This window comes from Oryzias latipes, chromosome 1 (assembly GCF_002234675.1).
Source record: "Oryzias latipes chromosome 1, ASM223467v1".
NCBI lineage: Eukaryota > Metazoa > Chordata > Actinopteri > Beloniformes > Adrianichthyidae > Oryzias > Oryzias latipes.
In genome coordinates, this window is record NC_019859.2 from 994,849 (window position 1) to 1,009,588 (window position 14,740).

Consider the following 14,740-nt stretch of genomic DNA (forward strand, 5'->3'; position numbering starts at 1 on the left):
CTGCTGAATCCTCCTCAGCTGCGTCTGCGCAGAGCTGCCAGCGTCTGCAGAGAGAGAAGGAGGAGGCGCGCCTCAGTTTCGAGGAGTCCCTGAGGAGGCAGCAGGAGCAGCATCGGGAGGAGCTGCAGCAGCTGGAGGACAGGTGAGGTGCCCCCCCCCCCCCCCGGTTCTGTTCGTGTTCTGACTGCAGGTTCGTCTGCGTTTCAGGCTGAAGACCTTCTACCAGGCGGAGTGGGACAGAGCTCTGCAGGAGTACCAGCAGGAGGCCGACCGCTTCCAGGCCAGCATGGAGCAGCAGGTCAGCGCACGGGAGCATGTGCACGTGCACGCTCCTGAGTCACCAGAGCACTCATGTCTGCTATTCATGACAAATAAATGGAAATATTTAGCTCATTCAGTTCATTTGAACTTCAAAAACATCAGTTAAACTGATCTGAAAAGATTTTTTTTACTGAAATTAATTCATGTAAAAAAAATCTGTCAAACAGCTGAAAGTGGAACTAGAAATGTTGTTTTTCTTGCTGTAAACTTTATTTGTTTTTTTCTTGTGTTGGGTCGGTTCTGATCCGGCTTCCGATTTGCAGCTGGAGGAGCTGAGGAGTCGACATGAGGAGGAGCTGAGGAGCCAGGAGGCGTGTCACAGCCAGAGGGTGGAGTCTGTGCGGCAGCAGCAAGCGGCGTCCGTGGAAGGTGACCTCTGACCTGCAGCTTCTGCTCGGTTGTGTGTTTCTGTGGAGCTGAAGGGAGTTTGTGCTGCAGAAATGAGGAGCGTCCACCAGGGGGAGCTGCAGGAGCTGCGGAGCGCGCTGAAGGAGACGCAGACGTCCCTGGAGGTGAGGCGCCTCCACAAATAAACCCATCACTGCATAGAGAAATGTCAAATTCACTATTATTCCATTTTTATCATTACTTTTTAAAATAACAAATGCTGACATCTAGTGGTTGGATTGGAAATTGCAGCTTTTTGAACACGATGCGAACGTTTGAGCGCGCTCAGATCTGAAACTTTACACACAGGATGCATCATTAAAAAAAAAGAATCAAATACATAAAACTAAATTATAATAAAGATTCACAGAAGAAAAGTTTCTGTTCTTTAGGATCAACTTGAATCAAACCTCTGACATCATTACGTGGAAACATTTCTGTTCTTATTTTGAGAAAAACTGTAGAAACATCTAAAATCTCCAGACTAGAGTTTGGGAGGAAGTTTGTTTGAACCACGGATGATTTTTTATTTCTGAAAAGTGAGTCACAAATGTTTTAAAATAGTTGATGAAAGTGTAAAATAAGGATCATGTGAGCTTTGATGAACATCTAAGGTCTGATGATGGGATGGAAGAGCTGACAGAACTGAGCATGCTCAGATCTCATATTCTCCTTCATCGTCATCATCTTCTTCCTCAGCAGGAAGTGGCAGAAACGGCCGTTCTGCGCATCTCTCTTTACATTTTGGGTCTTTTTGGTTCTCAGTGCTGATTGGAGGAAACTCATTCAGAGACGAAACCTCCAAGTTCATGAGGACTTTAGGCAGGAAGTGATGTCATAGAGTCTAATGATGTCACCATTCCCTCCAGGACAGGATCTCGGCGCTGACGGCGGAGACGGAGGACCTGAGCCAAAAGCTGCGAGCAGAAGAAGAGAGAAGGCGGCAGATCCTGAGCGATAAGAACCTGGTAACCTTCATCAGAGTCTTCATCATCTGCAGCTGAGCAGAGGAAGACGTTCTGTCATCTTCATCGTCATTTAAAATCCTAAAATTGCTGGACGGTTGATGAGTTTCACGTGAAACGCCCCCTGGTGGCCAGAAATCTGCAGTTGTGGCGTTCGGTTCTTTTGTTCGGACGTTTTCTTACGACTCAAACCAAAGACGTTAGCTGTAGCTAAGCTAGCTGTAGCTAAGCTAGCTTTAGCCAGGAGAACGCAGATCCTGACGCCGAAGCTTCAGCACCGCCAAACCTGACGAGGTAACGGCGCCACAAAAGGAGGACCGCCATCGGTTCAAAGGTCAGGAAAGTCAAGAGCAGGAAAAACCGTCACCTTAAAGCCTCCGTCATCTGAAGCTGACTTCTCCAGTGCACCGCCGCCACGCCCACGTGACACTTTTGCCATTTATACGTCGTCAATGTCCGAACTTTAAATTGTCTTCACAATTTAAGAACTTTTTGGTACGCTAGAACCGTTAGCGTTAGCATCGCAGTGACAGACGCCGATGGCTGTTTGCTGGATGCCAACGAACAGACTCGTCCTAAAACGGCGAGCAGTCAGACGTGGCTAACTCCGTTTCTAAGGATTATTGCTCTTAACTGATTTTTTCATAAATTTGTTGAAAACCTACAGAAACGGCCTCGACGCCTTTTTGACCGTTTTCTAATGATAAGAAAACGATCAAACATAAAGAAATCGTGTCATTTACATGGCTGTCAATCAAACTGTCGCTTGACTTGATTTATTGAGCTTTCAAAGGTTCGATGTCCCGCAGAAACCAGAGGGAGAAAATAAAAACTAAGAAAATCAGGGACTTCCTGATTATTGTCTCCATGAAAACATGACAAATCTCCTAAAGTTCTGCGCCCTGCGACAGACTGTCCCGGAGTAGCGGCTTCACCTGACGGGACGGGTTCGGACGTGTACCAAATCCCACCGCGCTGCTGCCAGACGCCGCACCTGCCGCTCAAATCTGACCTCAGATGGCGTCCGTACCGTCAATGCAACTTTAAAACGCAGCGTTACCGTAACCCTGAAGTCAGGCCTTCCTCCTGATCTGGAAAAGGCTTCAGATAAACAGGAAATATGGATTTAAGGTTGTGCGATTTGGTTAAAAAACTTCATAATCAGAATTTTAAGATAGTCATGGGGGATTTTATAGAACGTCAACACCGTAGCTAAAGGATTCAGAAAACGAAACTCCCCGTCTCGGTTCACATCTGTTTAAGTTTCTAGGAGACGATCAGAGAACTGGGTAAAGTAGTTGATCATCCAGATCAGGGGTGGGCAAACTACCCGTGGGGCGTAGTTTGCCCACCCCTGATGTAGATGAATGTGTGCTGCACTGGTCTGCCCCCTGCTGGTCAGTCAGGAGAAGTGTCCTCTGTGCAGAAGGACTCGCACACCGTCTACCTGGAGAGGGAGCTGGAGAGCCTGAAGGTGGTTCTGGACCTGAAGAACAAGCAGCTGCACCAGAAGGAGAAGAAGCTGATGGAGATGGAGAAGCTGGTGAGTGATGAGGAGGAGGAGGAGGAGGAGCTCCTGGGTGAGCAGGGCTGAAGGTGCGACTCTCCTGCAGGCGGAGGCCAACGTGAAGCTGGAGGAGACGCTGACGAAGGTGCAGCAGGAGAACGAGGACTACAAGGCCCGGATGGACAAGCATGCGGCGCTGTCCAGGTAAGGCACACCTGAGGTTGGAGGTTCTGGAGGAGGTGCAGGACACTGACAGCCCGCCCCCCCCCCACAGGCAGCTCTCCACGGAGCAGGCGCTCCTGCAACAGACGCTCCAGAAGGAGTCAAAGGTCAACAAGCGGCTGTCCATGGAGAACGAGGAGCTGCTGTGGAAGCTGCACAACGGCGACCTGCTGGCGAGCCCCCGCCGCCTCTCGCCCACCTCGCCCTACGGCTCACCGCGGAACTCCGCCTCCTTCCCCACAGCGGCGCCACTGTCGCCCAGATAACCAGACCGGACTCAAACGCGCCTGTCTGTCCATCAGGAGGAACAGCAGATGCTCCTCAGGGTGTGCTGAACCCCCCCACGCCGTGGCTTCAGCTCCTCCTGGACCTTTAGGGCGGGTCAGGAGAAGGCGGGTCCAGGTGTGGTTCTGCATTCTTTTGCCTCTTCTCCCAGAGTGAAGCTCAGTCATGGTTCTGGACTTATATGGACCCGAGCGACCTTTGATCCTGTGGATCTGCCCCCCCCCCCCCCTGAATGTACCTGATCCGACTGGGACCGTCTGGTTTTATGGAGTCAGAGACGATCTCGCCACGTTCAAAGACAATCAGGCGAGTGGAATCCTCGACCTGACGGACGAACAAATGTTTGTCCCACAACCTGACCTGGACCTGAATGCATCAGTCACCTGTTCCTGAACGCTTCAGTGATGTGTACTTCAATGCTGGGTTACCTGGACCTAAACGCCTCAGTCACGTGTTCCTGAACGCCTCGGTCACGTGTTCCTGAACGCCTCGGTCACGTGTTCCTGAACGCCTCGGTCACGTGTTCCTGAACGCCTCGGTCACGTGTTCCTGAACGCCTCAGTCACGTGTTCCTGAACGCCTCAGTCACGTGTTCCTGAACGCCTCAGTCACGTGTTCCTGAACGCCTCAGTCACGTGTTCCTGAACGCCTCAGTCACGTGTTCCTGAACGCCTCAGTCACGTGTTCCTGAACGCCTCAGTCACGTGTTCCTGAACGCCTCGGTCTCATGTTCCTGAACACTCTGGTCACGTGTTCTTAAGTCTTTGGCTTCTCCTGGTGTTGAACAGAATAAACCAAACCTCAGATGAAGCAGCTCTTTTTTATTTCGGGTCTTAGCTTCATGGCGGGCGGGGGAGGCGCGGCCCCGAGGGCGGGCGCCTCCTATTGGTTGTAGGGATCGTGGTTGGTGCCTTCTGTCACTGCGGCGGTGTGGAACTGCCCCGGCCAGCGTGCGATGATGGGCGGCGGGTTCTCCAGGTCTGCGGCGCGGAGCATCATCACCACGGACTTGATGGCGTAGGACCAGCCGTGCCACAGGTACCACGTCACGCCGTCGTCGGTCATCGCCTCGAACGGCCCCTTGTAGTACCGCCCATTCAAATTTCCTGAGTCGCACCTGTGGCAAGGAGAAGAACCGGGTCAGCCGCGGTTCAGAACCAGAGGGCGGACACGTGCAGCGAGCGCCTTACCGGCAGAACCACCAGCCGGACTTGCTGTGCCTGATGCAGCGGCCTTTGTCGTCGCCGGCGTTGATGTAGTTGGGGTGGTCAAAGGTGCTGAACTTGATGCCGCCGGAGCACGGGCTGTTGGGGTTGAGGGCGTCGGCCAGAGCGTCCTCGCCGGTCCCCGTGTACTCGCCCACGTGGAGCTGGTACTGGTCCTGAGAGACAGAGAGAGAGACCAAATCCTGAGGATGATCCCAATTTCAAAAACTCTTTTCACTTTAGTTTTATTCTTCTAATGTAGCTTTGATCTCTTTGATCTTTTTTCCAGCGTCTTAGTTCTCGTTCCTACATTTTCAGGTCTTAACCTCCTTCCAGCATCTCCAGCTCTCAGCTTTTCCCCGTTTCCTGCTCGTCCTCACTAAGCTGACTCAGCGGTTTTAGGAACGGCGGCGGCGGTTCCGATCTTCAGACTGGAGGCAGACGGCTGTGGACCTCCTCGTATCGCGTGACGCTGCCTTCAGGGAAACGACGGGGAGTTCGGAGAAAACACGGATGTTCAGCCTCGAGGACGAGGAGGGAGTCGGTTCAGGGTCACAGAAATGTTTCAGACCAGAGAAATGAGGAAAGGAGGAGTTTGTCGTTCCTGTTAGACATGTTAATAAAGTTTTAGTGAATTTAAAACGGCGTGCTGACCAACTGCTCTGACAGCTGCTGGTTGAGCTTAAATTTCAGGGTTTTTCCTCCTGAGCGTCAGACGCTGAACCAAAGCCTGGACTCCAGCTTGGGTCCTCCTGAGGAGATCCTCGCCGCTCCTCCATCAGTTCTCCTCGTTGCTGAACATCTGTGCTCTTTGTTTTGCTCCAACCCAGAATGGCACGTACAGCCGGGCGACCTTGCAGCGCGTTTCCATGGCAACGCACAAACCGGCATAGTCTAAATAAGAGCAGCTGCTGTGGGAAACTGAGGAGGCAAGGTTGGGGGGGGCAGAGCAGCTCCTCAGGCTGCCTTCACGCCAACCGCCGCCACTCATGTTCAAGCAGCCCCCTTCAATGGCGTGTTGGGCCTCCGTGGTCAAAACCCTCGCCATCAGGCGTCGTCTGGCCGCTCCAACGAGCTGAGCTTTGACCAATCAGACTCCGGTGTGGCAGTGATGTACGGATGGCGTCCTTTGACCACGAAGGATAAACGAATATTTACAGTTTGTTCCCGCCTTTCACAGATCGGAATAGAACTGTGAAGGAAAAGCCAAGATCTAGATCCACTAGATTTACTCCACTTAGACATTTCACACCTAGACTCTCTAGACAAGAGCTAAAACAGTAGAAGAAGAAGAACCCCCTCCCTGCTGGTCCGGTCTGGTGTAGCATTGCAGCCCCCCCCCCCCCCCCCGCGCCTCCAGGCAGAATTGTCTCACCTGCTCGTCATCCACCCTGAAGTTCCGGTACTTTGCAAGGCGATGGTTCCCCTTAAAGTCCTCCATGTCAATCTGCAGGTCGTAGTCACCTGCAGGGAAAGGGGCGTGTCAGTAGGTGGGGCTGGTGGGAGGGGGGGCACAGGTGGTCTCACCTTGGGAGGTCAGCTGGTGCAGCGGCTCGTTCCCGAGCCAGAACTCTCCTTCAGGGGAGTGGACGTCCCCGAATCCGTGCTTGTACTCCACCCACGCCCTGCACACGTGCACACACACACACATGTACACGTGCACACAGGTAAACATGTACGCGTGCACAGTCTGTGTTCCATTTTTGTGTGAATGTTTGTGTAGATTTTATTTAACAATCAAAACTGTTTAATAAAAACATTAAAGCTTGAAAATATATAATTATTTCTTTGTTTTTCATCTTTTCTTACAACTTTTATGTTTCACTACAGTTTTTCTCACCATTTTTTTGTGTTTTATAATTATACGATTTAATTGTTTTTTAAACAAGATATTTTTGTGGATTTGAAATCATATTTCTAGTAACTACAAACGGTTAAATCCGTTCACCTGCAGGAGTCGGTCCACCTGTCCAGCTGCTCGTGCATAGAGGTGTGACGATGACTCATCACCATCACCACGGTGACGAGTCATCGTCCACGTTTTTTCTTCTGAAAGTTACAGTTATGCTGATGGTGAAGGACTTGAACTATAAAAATCACTTTCATCTTTGCTAATAATCTACGTTTTCCATCCTGTGTTCAAACATCAAAGGCTTCTAAAGCTGCATCCAGTCCTTTAAACATTATGTTGGTTTTTTTTACTGAGTCTGATTTGAATGAACTGCTGCCATGTTTCAGTCCTTGTGATGTTTCCAGATCACGTTCAATTAAACACACAAACACGGACATAAAGGACAACAGCGTGACCAAAACAGTCCAAAGACAATCAGACGCTGAAGTCAGGAGACGTTTGCAGCAGGAAGCCTCCATCTGAGCCGCCGGCCTGCTGCTCATCAGGATCCAGGCCCTGTCTGTCAAAACACGTGTCTGTCTGCTCTACCAGCACGCCATCGGATGGCGGGAACATGTGCGTCTGTCTGCTCTACCAGCACGCCATCGGATGGCGGGAACATGTGTGTCTGTATGCTCTACCAGCACGCCATCGGATGGCGGGAACATGTGTGTCCGTCTGCTCTACCAGCACGCCATCGGATGGCGGGAACATGTGCGTCTGTCTGCTCTACCAGCATGCCATCGGATGGCGGGAACATGTGTCTGTATGCTCTACCAGCACGCCATCGGATGGCGGGAACATGTGTGTCCGTCTGCTCTACCAGCACGCCATCGGATGGCGGGAACATGTGCGTCTGTCTGCTCTACCAGCACGCCATCGGATGGCGGGAACATGTGTGTCTGTATGCTCTACCAGCACGCCATCGGATGGCGGGAACATGTGTGTCTGTATGCTCTACCAGCACGCCATCGGATGGCGGGAACATGTGTGTCCGTCTGCTCTACCAGCACGCCATCGGATGGCGGGAACATGTGCGTCTGTCTGCTCTACCAGCACGCCATCGGATGGCGGGAACATGTGTCTGTCTGCTCTACCAGCACGCCATCGGATGGCGGGAACATGTGTCTGTCTGCTCTACCAGCACGCCACCAGAGCGTGATTCAGTGCAGCTGGAAACACCATCACCCCGTTAAGGAAACCTGACACGGTTGACATGTTGGTGATCTGTCACGTAACATGAAGACGGACAAAAGACGCCACTTTGGTTGTTAACGGTTACTGAATAGTTAGTTGTTGTTCCTGTGATGTGTCTGCTATTTAATATCCTGCGTTCTGATCCATTTTCAATCCAAGCTGCGTGCGTTCTTGAGGGCTCCATGAGGATTTTTTGTTGGGGGGGGCACCACGCCTCCTGCTGCTTCATCACCGCGGTAACCGTCACAGCTGGACTCGCGCACGCACCTGTCGAAGCTCTCCTTGCCGTCCCGCCGCCTCTGGAAGACGGTCCATCCGCCGCCGTTGTTCATGTCGCAGAAGACGCTCAGCGCCGTGGGCGACCCGTCCGGCCGGATCACGTACAGCCCGCTGGCCACGTTCCCGTCCTGGAACACCTCGGAGCAGTCTGCCCCCCCACCCAGGAGAAGAAAGACAAAGTCCAACAGTTACTCCAAGCCCCCCAGGAATGGAAGAAACCGCCTCAGAACCCCTGCGTATAGACCCCCCCCATCAAACGCCGGAGGCCCCCGCCCCCACCCACCTCTGTACAGGTTCTTGGGGCCCAGGTGTGTGTTGGGGATCTGCTGCAGCTGCAGCGACTGCGTGTTGTGGAGCTCCAGGATGTAGCGGTGCTGGTCGTTGATGACGTTCATCAGGCCCCGGATCTCCGCCTCCAACCGGACCACCCTCTCCTCGCACGGCACCGGCGCCTGGACACGGAACCAGAACCCTCATCACACAGAGGAATCCGGGCAGGACCGTGGGCCGAACACGCCCCTGCCTCTGACAGGAAGTGACGTCACAGCAGACATGAAGCACAGAGGTGGCAGCACCATGCTGTGGTCCCTCCCAGCTGCTGAGGGTGAGTGAGCTCATCGTCTGGAGGCAGCGGCGGCGGCGGCGTGATGTTTGATAAAAACATTCAGCAGACGAGGCTGAAGGACGACGATGACAAATATCTGCAACACGTCACCTTCACTCATTTTCCCACATCTGCTCACATTTCAGCAGCAAGTTGAAGCAGAAAACATCTAGAGGAGTTTTTCCCACAGGATCTCCAACAAACTGCTTTAATGTCAGGAAATGCAGAAACGTTTTTGACACAAAGAGGCTCAAGCCTCCAACTTTACAGAATAGAACAGAATAGAAATGCACCAAAGCAAAGATGAGCCGTCTTCCTCCTTAAGCAGTTTCTAAAAGTCATTTGTCTCCAAAGACAAACTGCAGTTTCAGCAGCAGATCAAACCTCAAATGTTTCTCTGCAGTTCATTTAGGTTCAGAAAGTTCTGGTACTGGAGCGGCCCGTCTTACCGCCAGAGGAGAAGCCAGCTGCAGGAGGAAGAGCAGGAACGTCCTCACAGCCTCCATGACGATGATCTGAGCTGTGACTGAGGCGTGGGGGGGTGTGGGACCTCTGTGTGGGCGTCTGTGTGCCACAGCCTCCGCCTGCTGGGGGGGAGCGGACACGGCCGCCCCCCACCGCCTTCCTGAGCTCCACCATCCTCTGGAAAAACACCAGCGTACAGACAGACGTGGTTAGAGGGGCGAGAAACAATAATTCAACATGAACCTTCATGGCTGAAGGTAGAAACTCCAGAAGTAACAGAAAAGCAGGTTTTGTCTAAAAATTACAACAAATTAAAAAATTTTTTTTAAAAAAATCAATAGATGAGTGGACATATACATGTTTTTTGTCATCATTTTCTACAGCTTTAAAACAGAAAAAAAGTTCTCTAGAAAATGAATCAGCTCGGGTCGGACTCGAACTCACGACCTTTGCATCATCAAAATGCAGCTACTAACTGCTTCAAAAGGCTCGATCACAACCGAACATCAGCTGTTGGGTTTGCTGATTTATTGAGAGAAAATTTTGAAATTATTTTTAACCATTTTTCCACAAAGACAAAATGAAAAAATGATCTATGGAGCAAAAAAATTCGACTCCGGTGGGACTCGAACCCACAACCTTTGAATCACTTCACTAGAGATTTAACTAGAAGTCCAATGCGCTATCCATTGCGCCACGGAGCCACTTGTTGCACGCGGAGAGATTACGCGCTAAGAATGATCGCTTCGGAATGGGGGCACGCGCCTTCCGGTTTCGGTGAGATCGTTAACCACGACAGTGTCCGATGAAACAATAACACACAGAAACAGCTTTCCGCGCCGTGTGGCTCTAAAGATACTCCTCAAACCGTCCGACGAAGCAGAAGAACAAATTGCCTTAGCTTCCATCTACAATGCCGTAAAGCGGAGAAGACCAGAGCAGATGATTACGACGATTACGACAGTGGGGAGCCTTTACGTTTTACTTCAGATACTCCACTCTGCCCACATATATTACATTAAGAAAAACAAAACTGCCCACATGGATTCAATTCAATTTCACAAATACAGCCCAATATTTCACTAATAATCGTTTTACAGAGCTTTTTTTTTAAACTTTATCGAACAAAGCATAAACATACAAAATCCAGCATCAATGAATCAGAGAGAATATCAGCAGTGAAAGTCAATGTCATCAATCCAAACTTGAATCCTCTCAAGTAAAAAAAACAACAAATAATCAGAAAAATATCAAAAATAGAATATGCTGATAGAAAAAATAAAGTATCTTAAAATATTTAAAATGGGATTACAAAATAATGATAATAATAGTTATAATACAAAGTTTTAATCGTTTTACAGAGCTTCACAGTGGTTCAACCCACCTATGACGTCACTCTCCACGGGGCGGCGAATATCGCTTTGAAGATCTTCCAGTTGCGCTGGAGAACTGTCCGGGTCCCATACACCGCACGACTCCTAACAGTCTCAGAGTAGAAGACGAAGTTGGGGGAACCGACTGCGTGTCCTCCCCCCACCTTCATCACCATTACGCACAATGGGGAACATCGCACAGGTGTCATCACCCTCTCCCCCTCCCTCAGTCATGGTACAACAAACAGAAGTAAATACATCAGGAAGAATTAACTAAGGGTGGAACAACAAAAGCGCCACATGAAAAGAAACATAGGCAAAAAGAAACACCCACGCTAGACCCTATTTTGACCAGAGCACCGCATCCCACAATCCCACGCGCTGCCCGCAGACCCGACGTGCACGTGACCGCCACCACAATATCGATAATTGTATAAGAACAGGAAATCAGTCATAAACGCGATTGATAGTTGGTAAATTAAACTAAACAGACACAGCTAAAGTGGGCATCCCTGCCCTCAGACCCCCCCTTTCTTGGTAAGGAGAAACTCCTAAAAGAAACGGATTCTGGAAAAACCAAGAATCCTCAGTGGTGAAGGAGGGATCCTCCCCCAGGACGGAATGTAGACGGGAAAAGCTTTTATTACGAAAGGCCAGATCGGAAATAGTTTCTGCAGTGCTATAGCGGAGAACAACAGTTGGTGACATAGAAATATGAACTGAAACACCAAAACTAAACTATAAAACCGTGTGGTCTTCTTAAATTGTCTCCAAGTCTGCGGAACCTGCGGACAGACCACCGCGGATCGCGATTTCAGATAAAAGGTTTGGCCGCCGGCCTCGTGTCAGAGCCCGGATAGCTCAGTCGGTAGAGCATCAGACTTTTAATCTGAGGGTCCAGGGTTCAAGTCCCTGTTCGGGCGTCACTTTTTTCTTTCTTTAACTCTAACTGAAGTAAGTGAACACCGACGTCGGCAAAGACATTCCTGTACATGTTATCGAAACCTTTACATGCATTCGGCCGCTTGTTCTTTGGGCTCAATCCTTGTTATTTTTGGTGGTGATGTCCAATCAAATCTCTCCCCTCTACCAAGTATCGAACCTCTCCTCCAATCAGCGCTAAGGCCGTAATAACACGTTTATTCTGACGGCCGCGCTTCCTTTAAACAGGATGCAGTCCATCCACAGAAAAAGTATATTTGCACACCCAAAGCACTTTTTTATATTTGATCATTTTTATGCTTTTCTATATAGATTTTTTTAGTAAAACATTGTAATGATGACATAATCTTTTAAACGTTTATTTTCTGTAATATTTTATTGGTGTTTTATGTAAGAATGATTGTGTTTTTTAAGCTTTTAGTTAGTTTTTCCTTTAAATTTGCTATTTCTATACTTTAGTATTTGATTAAAATCGTTGTGAATTTTTGGACAGAAACGGTCACACGGTTGGCAGAATATTGTTTTTTGTGTGAGAAATCTCTTTGTATTAAATAACTTTTGAACATTTGAGTATTTTAATTTTATTTCTAATAAAAAAAGTTGCTTGTCATGTTTGTTCATCTTTTACATCAGTTTTTTAAATATTTTTACAGAATAACTTTTTTATGTTATTTTGCTGTCGTACATTAAATAAACATACATTTTGATGCCTTCAGGGGAACTATTCTTTTATTTGGTTTATTTCCATTATTGACAAATCTCATATAAGGAGTGCGCATTTCATGAAAGCCAAAAAAACTCCATCGTATATGTCTGATGCGGGGCTCGAACCCGCCACCTGTGGTTTGATTGATGTCAGTTATCTACTCATGCTATGTTTTATACTGCAACCATCCATGGGGTAAAGTTTCCAGCTGGTAAACTACGTACACATAGGTTGCGAGTTCGAGCCCCGCATTGAACGTGAATGACTAAGGAGGTTTTGGCCCCGTGGCTTTCATAATCTGCTCTGATAGCACACGAGATTTGTTAATAATGGAAATATAAACCAAATGAAAATAAAGAAATTCTACTACAGCAGACTAACAATATAATCATTTGTGTAAAAACTATAGATGCAAATTATGGACAATATTAAAAAATCTTTTGATTTAAAAGATGAACACAAATGACAAACAACTTTTTGTTCTTAATTAGAAATCAAATTAAAACAGTCAAGTGCTAAAAGTTCTTCATTTCCTCCCTTTTCCCTCCATACGACTGAGTCTCTGTGGATTCACAGAACCAGTTCCTGAAGTTCTGACACTGAGACGGCGTCTGTCTGTTTCCACCACATTGTTTTGTTTTTTAATGCATTTCCTTTTCATTCCACCCGTTTGTCCTGCTTCAGTTTTCTCCTCCTGTGTTGCTGCGTTGCGTGCGGCGTGTTGGAAACAGGCTGAGGTGATGGCGGCACAGAGAGTACGACCGGCACAGCAGGAGGAGGCGTGACGACACCGAAGGGAACGTTTGAAATGGGTCGAGCCAAAACCTGCAAAGTGGACCCTGATGGCGCGATGACGGCTGTAGGGCCATCAGCAAAAACGCGTTGTTACGTTAGCACAAACATTTAAAGTGACATTCCACAATGACAACTCCGTACTTACTGTGAAAAGACGCGATCAACGTTGAAAACTGGATCAAATTCAACTCCGACACTTTTAACGATGTTTGCAGATGTAAATGAAGGCTCTTCTGTCTGGTATCTGATTGGTCAATCCTTGGTCATCGCTCCGGTGGTCCATCGTGGCATCTGATTGGGTAATTCTTGTTTACACTTCCGCCGGATTTCAGAAGAAAGAAGACAGCTGATTGGAGGAGAGGTTCGATTCTTGGTAGATTCTTGGTAGCAGGGTGTGATTTGATTGGATACCAAGAATGACCCAGATTGAGCTCGACTGAAAAGCGGCGGCAGGAATATGCTTCAGAATTCCATTCTAGTGTTCAGAATCTGGGTTCCATCATGAAAGCTGAATGAATCGAGAAAAGCTGATTGTAAACCATAAACGGAGAGATGAGAAGGATTTAATACGGCTTCATTTGATTGGATAGAAGTACTTGTATTATTTACTTTGACATTTTTTTGTGTTCATAAATACCAGTTGCTTTTTTTGGTAAATGTTATTGTAAACGTCATTATAAATTATTATTAGCCTAAACATTAAACACAACAGAAGAAAAAGAATTTACGGAATGTATTACAAAAAAAAAAGATCCATTGTGTGATTCCCTCCTGAAAAAAAAGATTTTAAATCATAAAAAACAATAACTTTGACTAAATCAATATTCCTGTCAGTTTTCTGACAACTTAGCCCCATTTTTACTAAAGTTTTTGAAGAAAGCATTAACAGGGGAGCACTCCCTCCCACGTTGTCTCAAGGACTGATCACCTTGATCCCTAAACCGGGAAAGGATCCTCTCTCCTTAAATAACTGGCGACCGATCACCTTGTTGAATTGTGATTATAAGATATTGGCTTTGATTCTTGCAAATAGAATAAAGCCAGTCTTAGATACAATTATTGATGAAGATCAGTCTGGGTTTATGCAGAATCGTCATATCTCAAACAATATTAGATTAATTTTAGACATACTAGATTACTCAGAACTCGTGCAGGATGACAAGTCTCATTCTTTTTCTGGACTTTTATAAAGCCTTTGATTCTTTAGAACACAGTTTTATTATTGCTGCTTAAGTAAATTTGGTTTTGGTCAATTCTTCTGCAATGCTGTTCAAACTTTATATGTCAACAGTAATAGTTCTATAAAACTCGCCAGCAGAACTTCTCCTAGATTCTTCTTGAAGCGTGGGGTAAGGCAGGGATGCCCCTTATCGGTGTATCCGTTTCCTCAACCTACATATCAAACTCAGCCCATAAAAGGTTTAATTGTGGCTGAGAGGGAAATATTCATAAGTCAACTGGCAGATGACACTGCTCTCTTTCTCAGAGACGCTCCACAAGTAGCTGTGGCGATTTTATCATCATTTTATCATCCAGTCCTTTTCTAAAGCTTCAGGATCTACCCTTAATTTAAATAAATGTGACATTCTGCCTGTT

The 14,740-nt window shown here is 47.8% G+C and overlaps 2 protein-coding genes and 2 non-coding genes across 10 annotated transcripts in view; 2 read left to right on the forward strand and 2 right to left on the reverse strand.

The window, feature by feature from the left end:
- LOC101169996 (microtubule-associated tumor suppressor 1 homolog) overlaps positions 1 to 4,497 on the forward strand; it is a 45,359-nt gene extending 40,862 nt beyond the window's left edge. For 4 of the 6 annotated variants that reach the window (XM_023953857.1, XM_023953866.1, XM_023953869.1 and 1 more), the window contains 8 exons: positions 19 to 142; positions 208 to 298; positions 585 to 690; positions 760 to 833; positions 1,578 to 1,676; positions 3,100 to 3,216; positions 3,287 to 3,384; positions 3,455 to 3,668. In XM_023953857.1, coding sequence (XP_023809625.1) covers positions 19 to 142; positions 208 to 298; positions 585 to 690; positions 760 to 833; positions 1,578 to 1,676; positions 3,100 to 3,216; positions 3,287 to 3,384; positions 3,455 to 3,668 — 923 coding nt within the window. Of the gene's footprint in view, positions 1 to 18; positions 143 to 207; positions 299 to 584; positions 691 to 759; positions 834 to 1,577; positions 1,677 to 3,099; positions 3,217 to 3,286; positions 3,385 to 3,454 lie in introns of all 6 variants that reach the window. The other 2 variants (XM_023953861.1, XM_023953873.1) reach the window with 2 other exon arrangements.
- LOC101169757 (fibrinogen-like protein 1) lies at positions 4,489 to 11,086 on the reverse strand. Of its 2 annotated transcripts, XM_011492905.3 has the most exons (8): positions 10,713 to 11,086; positions 9,313 to 9,505; positions 8,543 to 8,711; positions 8,248 to 8,407; positions 6,420 to 6,517; positions 6,268 to 6,356; positions 4,878 to 5,068; positions 4,489 to 4,804 (listed from the first exon to the last, which is right to left on the reverse strand). In XM_011492905.3, the coding sequence occupies exons 2-8, from the start codon at positions 9,367 to 9,369 to the stop codon at positions 4,570 to 4,572; spliced, it is 999 nt and encodes a 332-aa protein (XP_011491207.1). In that variant the 5' UTR covers positions 9,370 to 9,505; positions 10,713 to 11,086; the 3' UTR covers positions 4,489 to 4,569. The 2 variants fall into 2 exon arrangements, with proteins under 2 accessions (XP_011491207.1, XP_004084666.1); XM_004084618.4 differs by lacking the exon at positions 10,713 to 11,086 and having other exon boundaries at positions 9,313 to 10,536.
- trnar-ucu lies at positions 9,940 to 10,032 on the reverse strand. The gene is made up of 2 exons: positions 9,996 to 10,032; positions 9,940 to 9,975 (listed from the first exon to the last, which is right to left on the reverse strand). It is a non-coding gene; the product is annotated as a tRNA-Arg (tRNA).
- A 465-nt stretch (positions 11,087 to 11,551) lies between the features above and the next one.
- Positions 11,552 to 11,624, forward strand: trnak-uuu. Its single transcript has one exon. It is a non-coding gene; the product is annotated as a tRNA-Lys (tRNA).
- Positions 11,625 to 14,740: the final 3,116 nt, after the last annotated feature.

What these genes read in the sequence shown, in the direction of transcription:
- LOC101169757 (XM_011492905.3), bottom strand. Translation starts at nt 9,369, where the DNA reads ATGGAGGCTGTGAGGACGTTCCTGCTCTTCCTCCTGCAGCTGGCTTCT. An exon ending in TCAGGGTGGATGACGAGCAG is followed by an intron (nt 5,069 to 6,267) that starts GTGAGACAATTC and finishes TCTGTCTCTCAG; the next exon opens with GACCAGTACCAGCTCCACGT. An exon ending in TCCGGCTGGTGGTTCTGCCG is followed by an intron (nt 4,805 to 4,877) that starts GTAAGGCGCTCG and finishes TCCTTGCCACAG; the next exon opens with GTGCGACTCAGGAAATTTGA.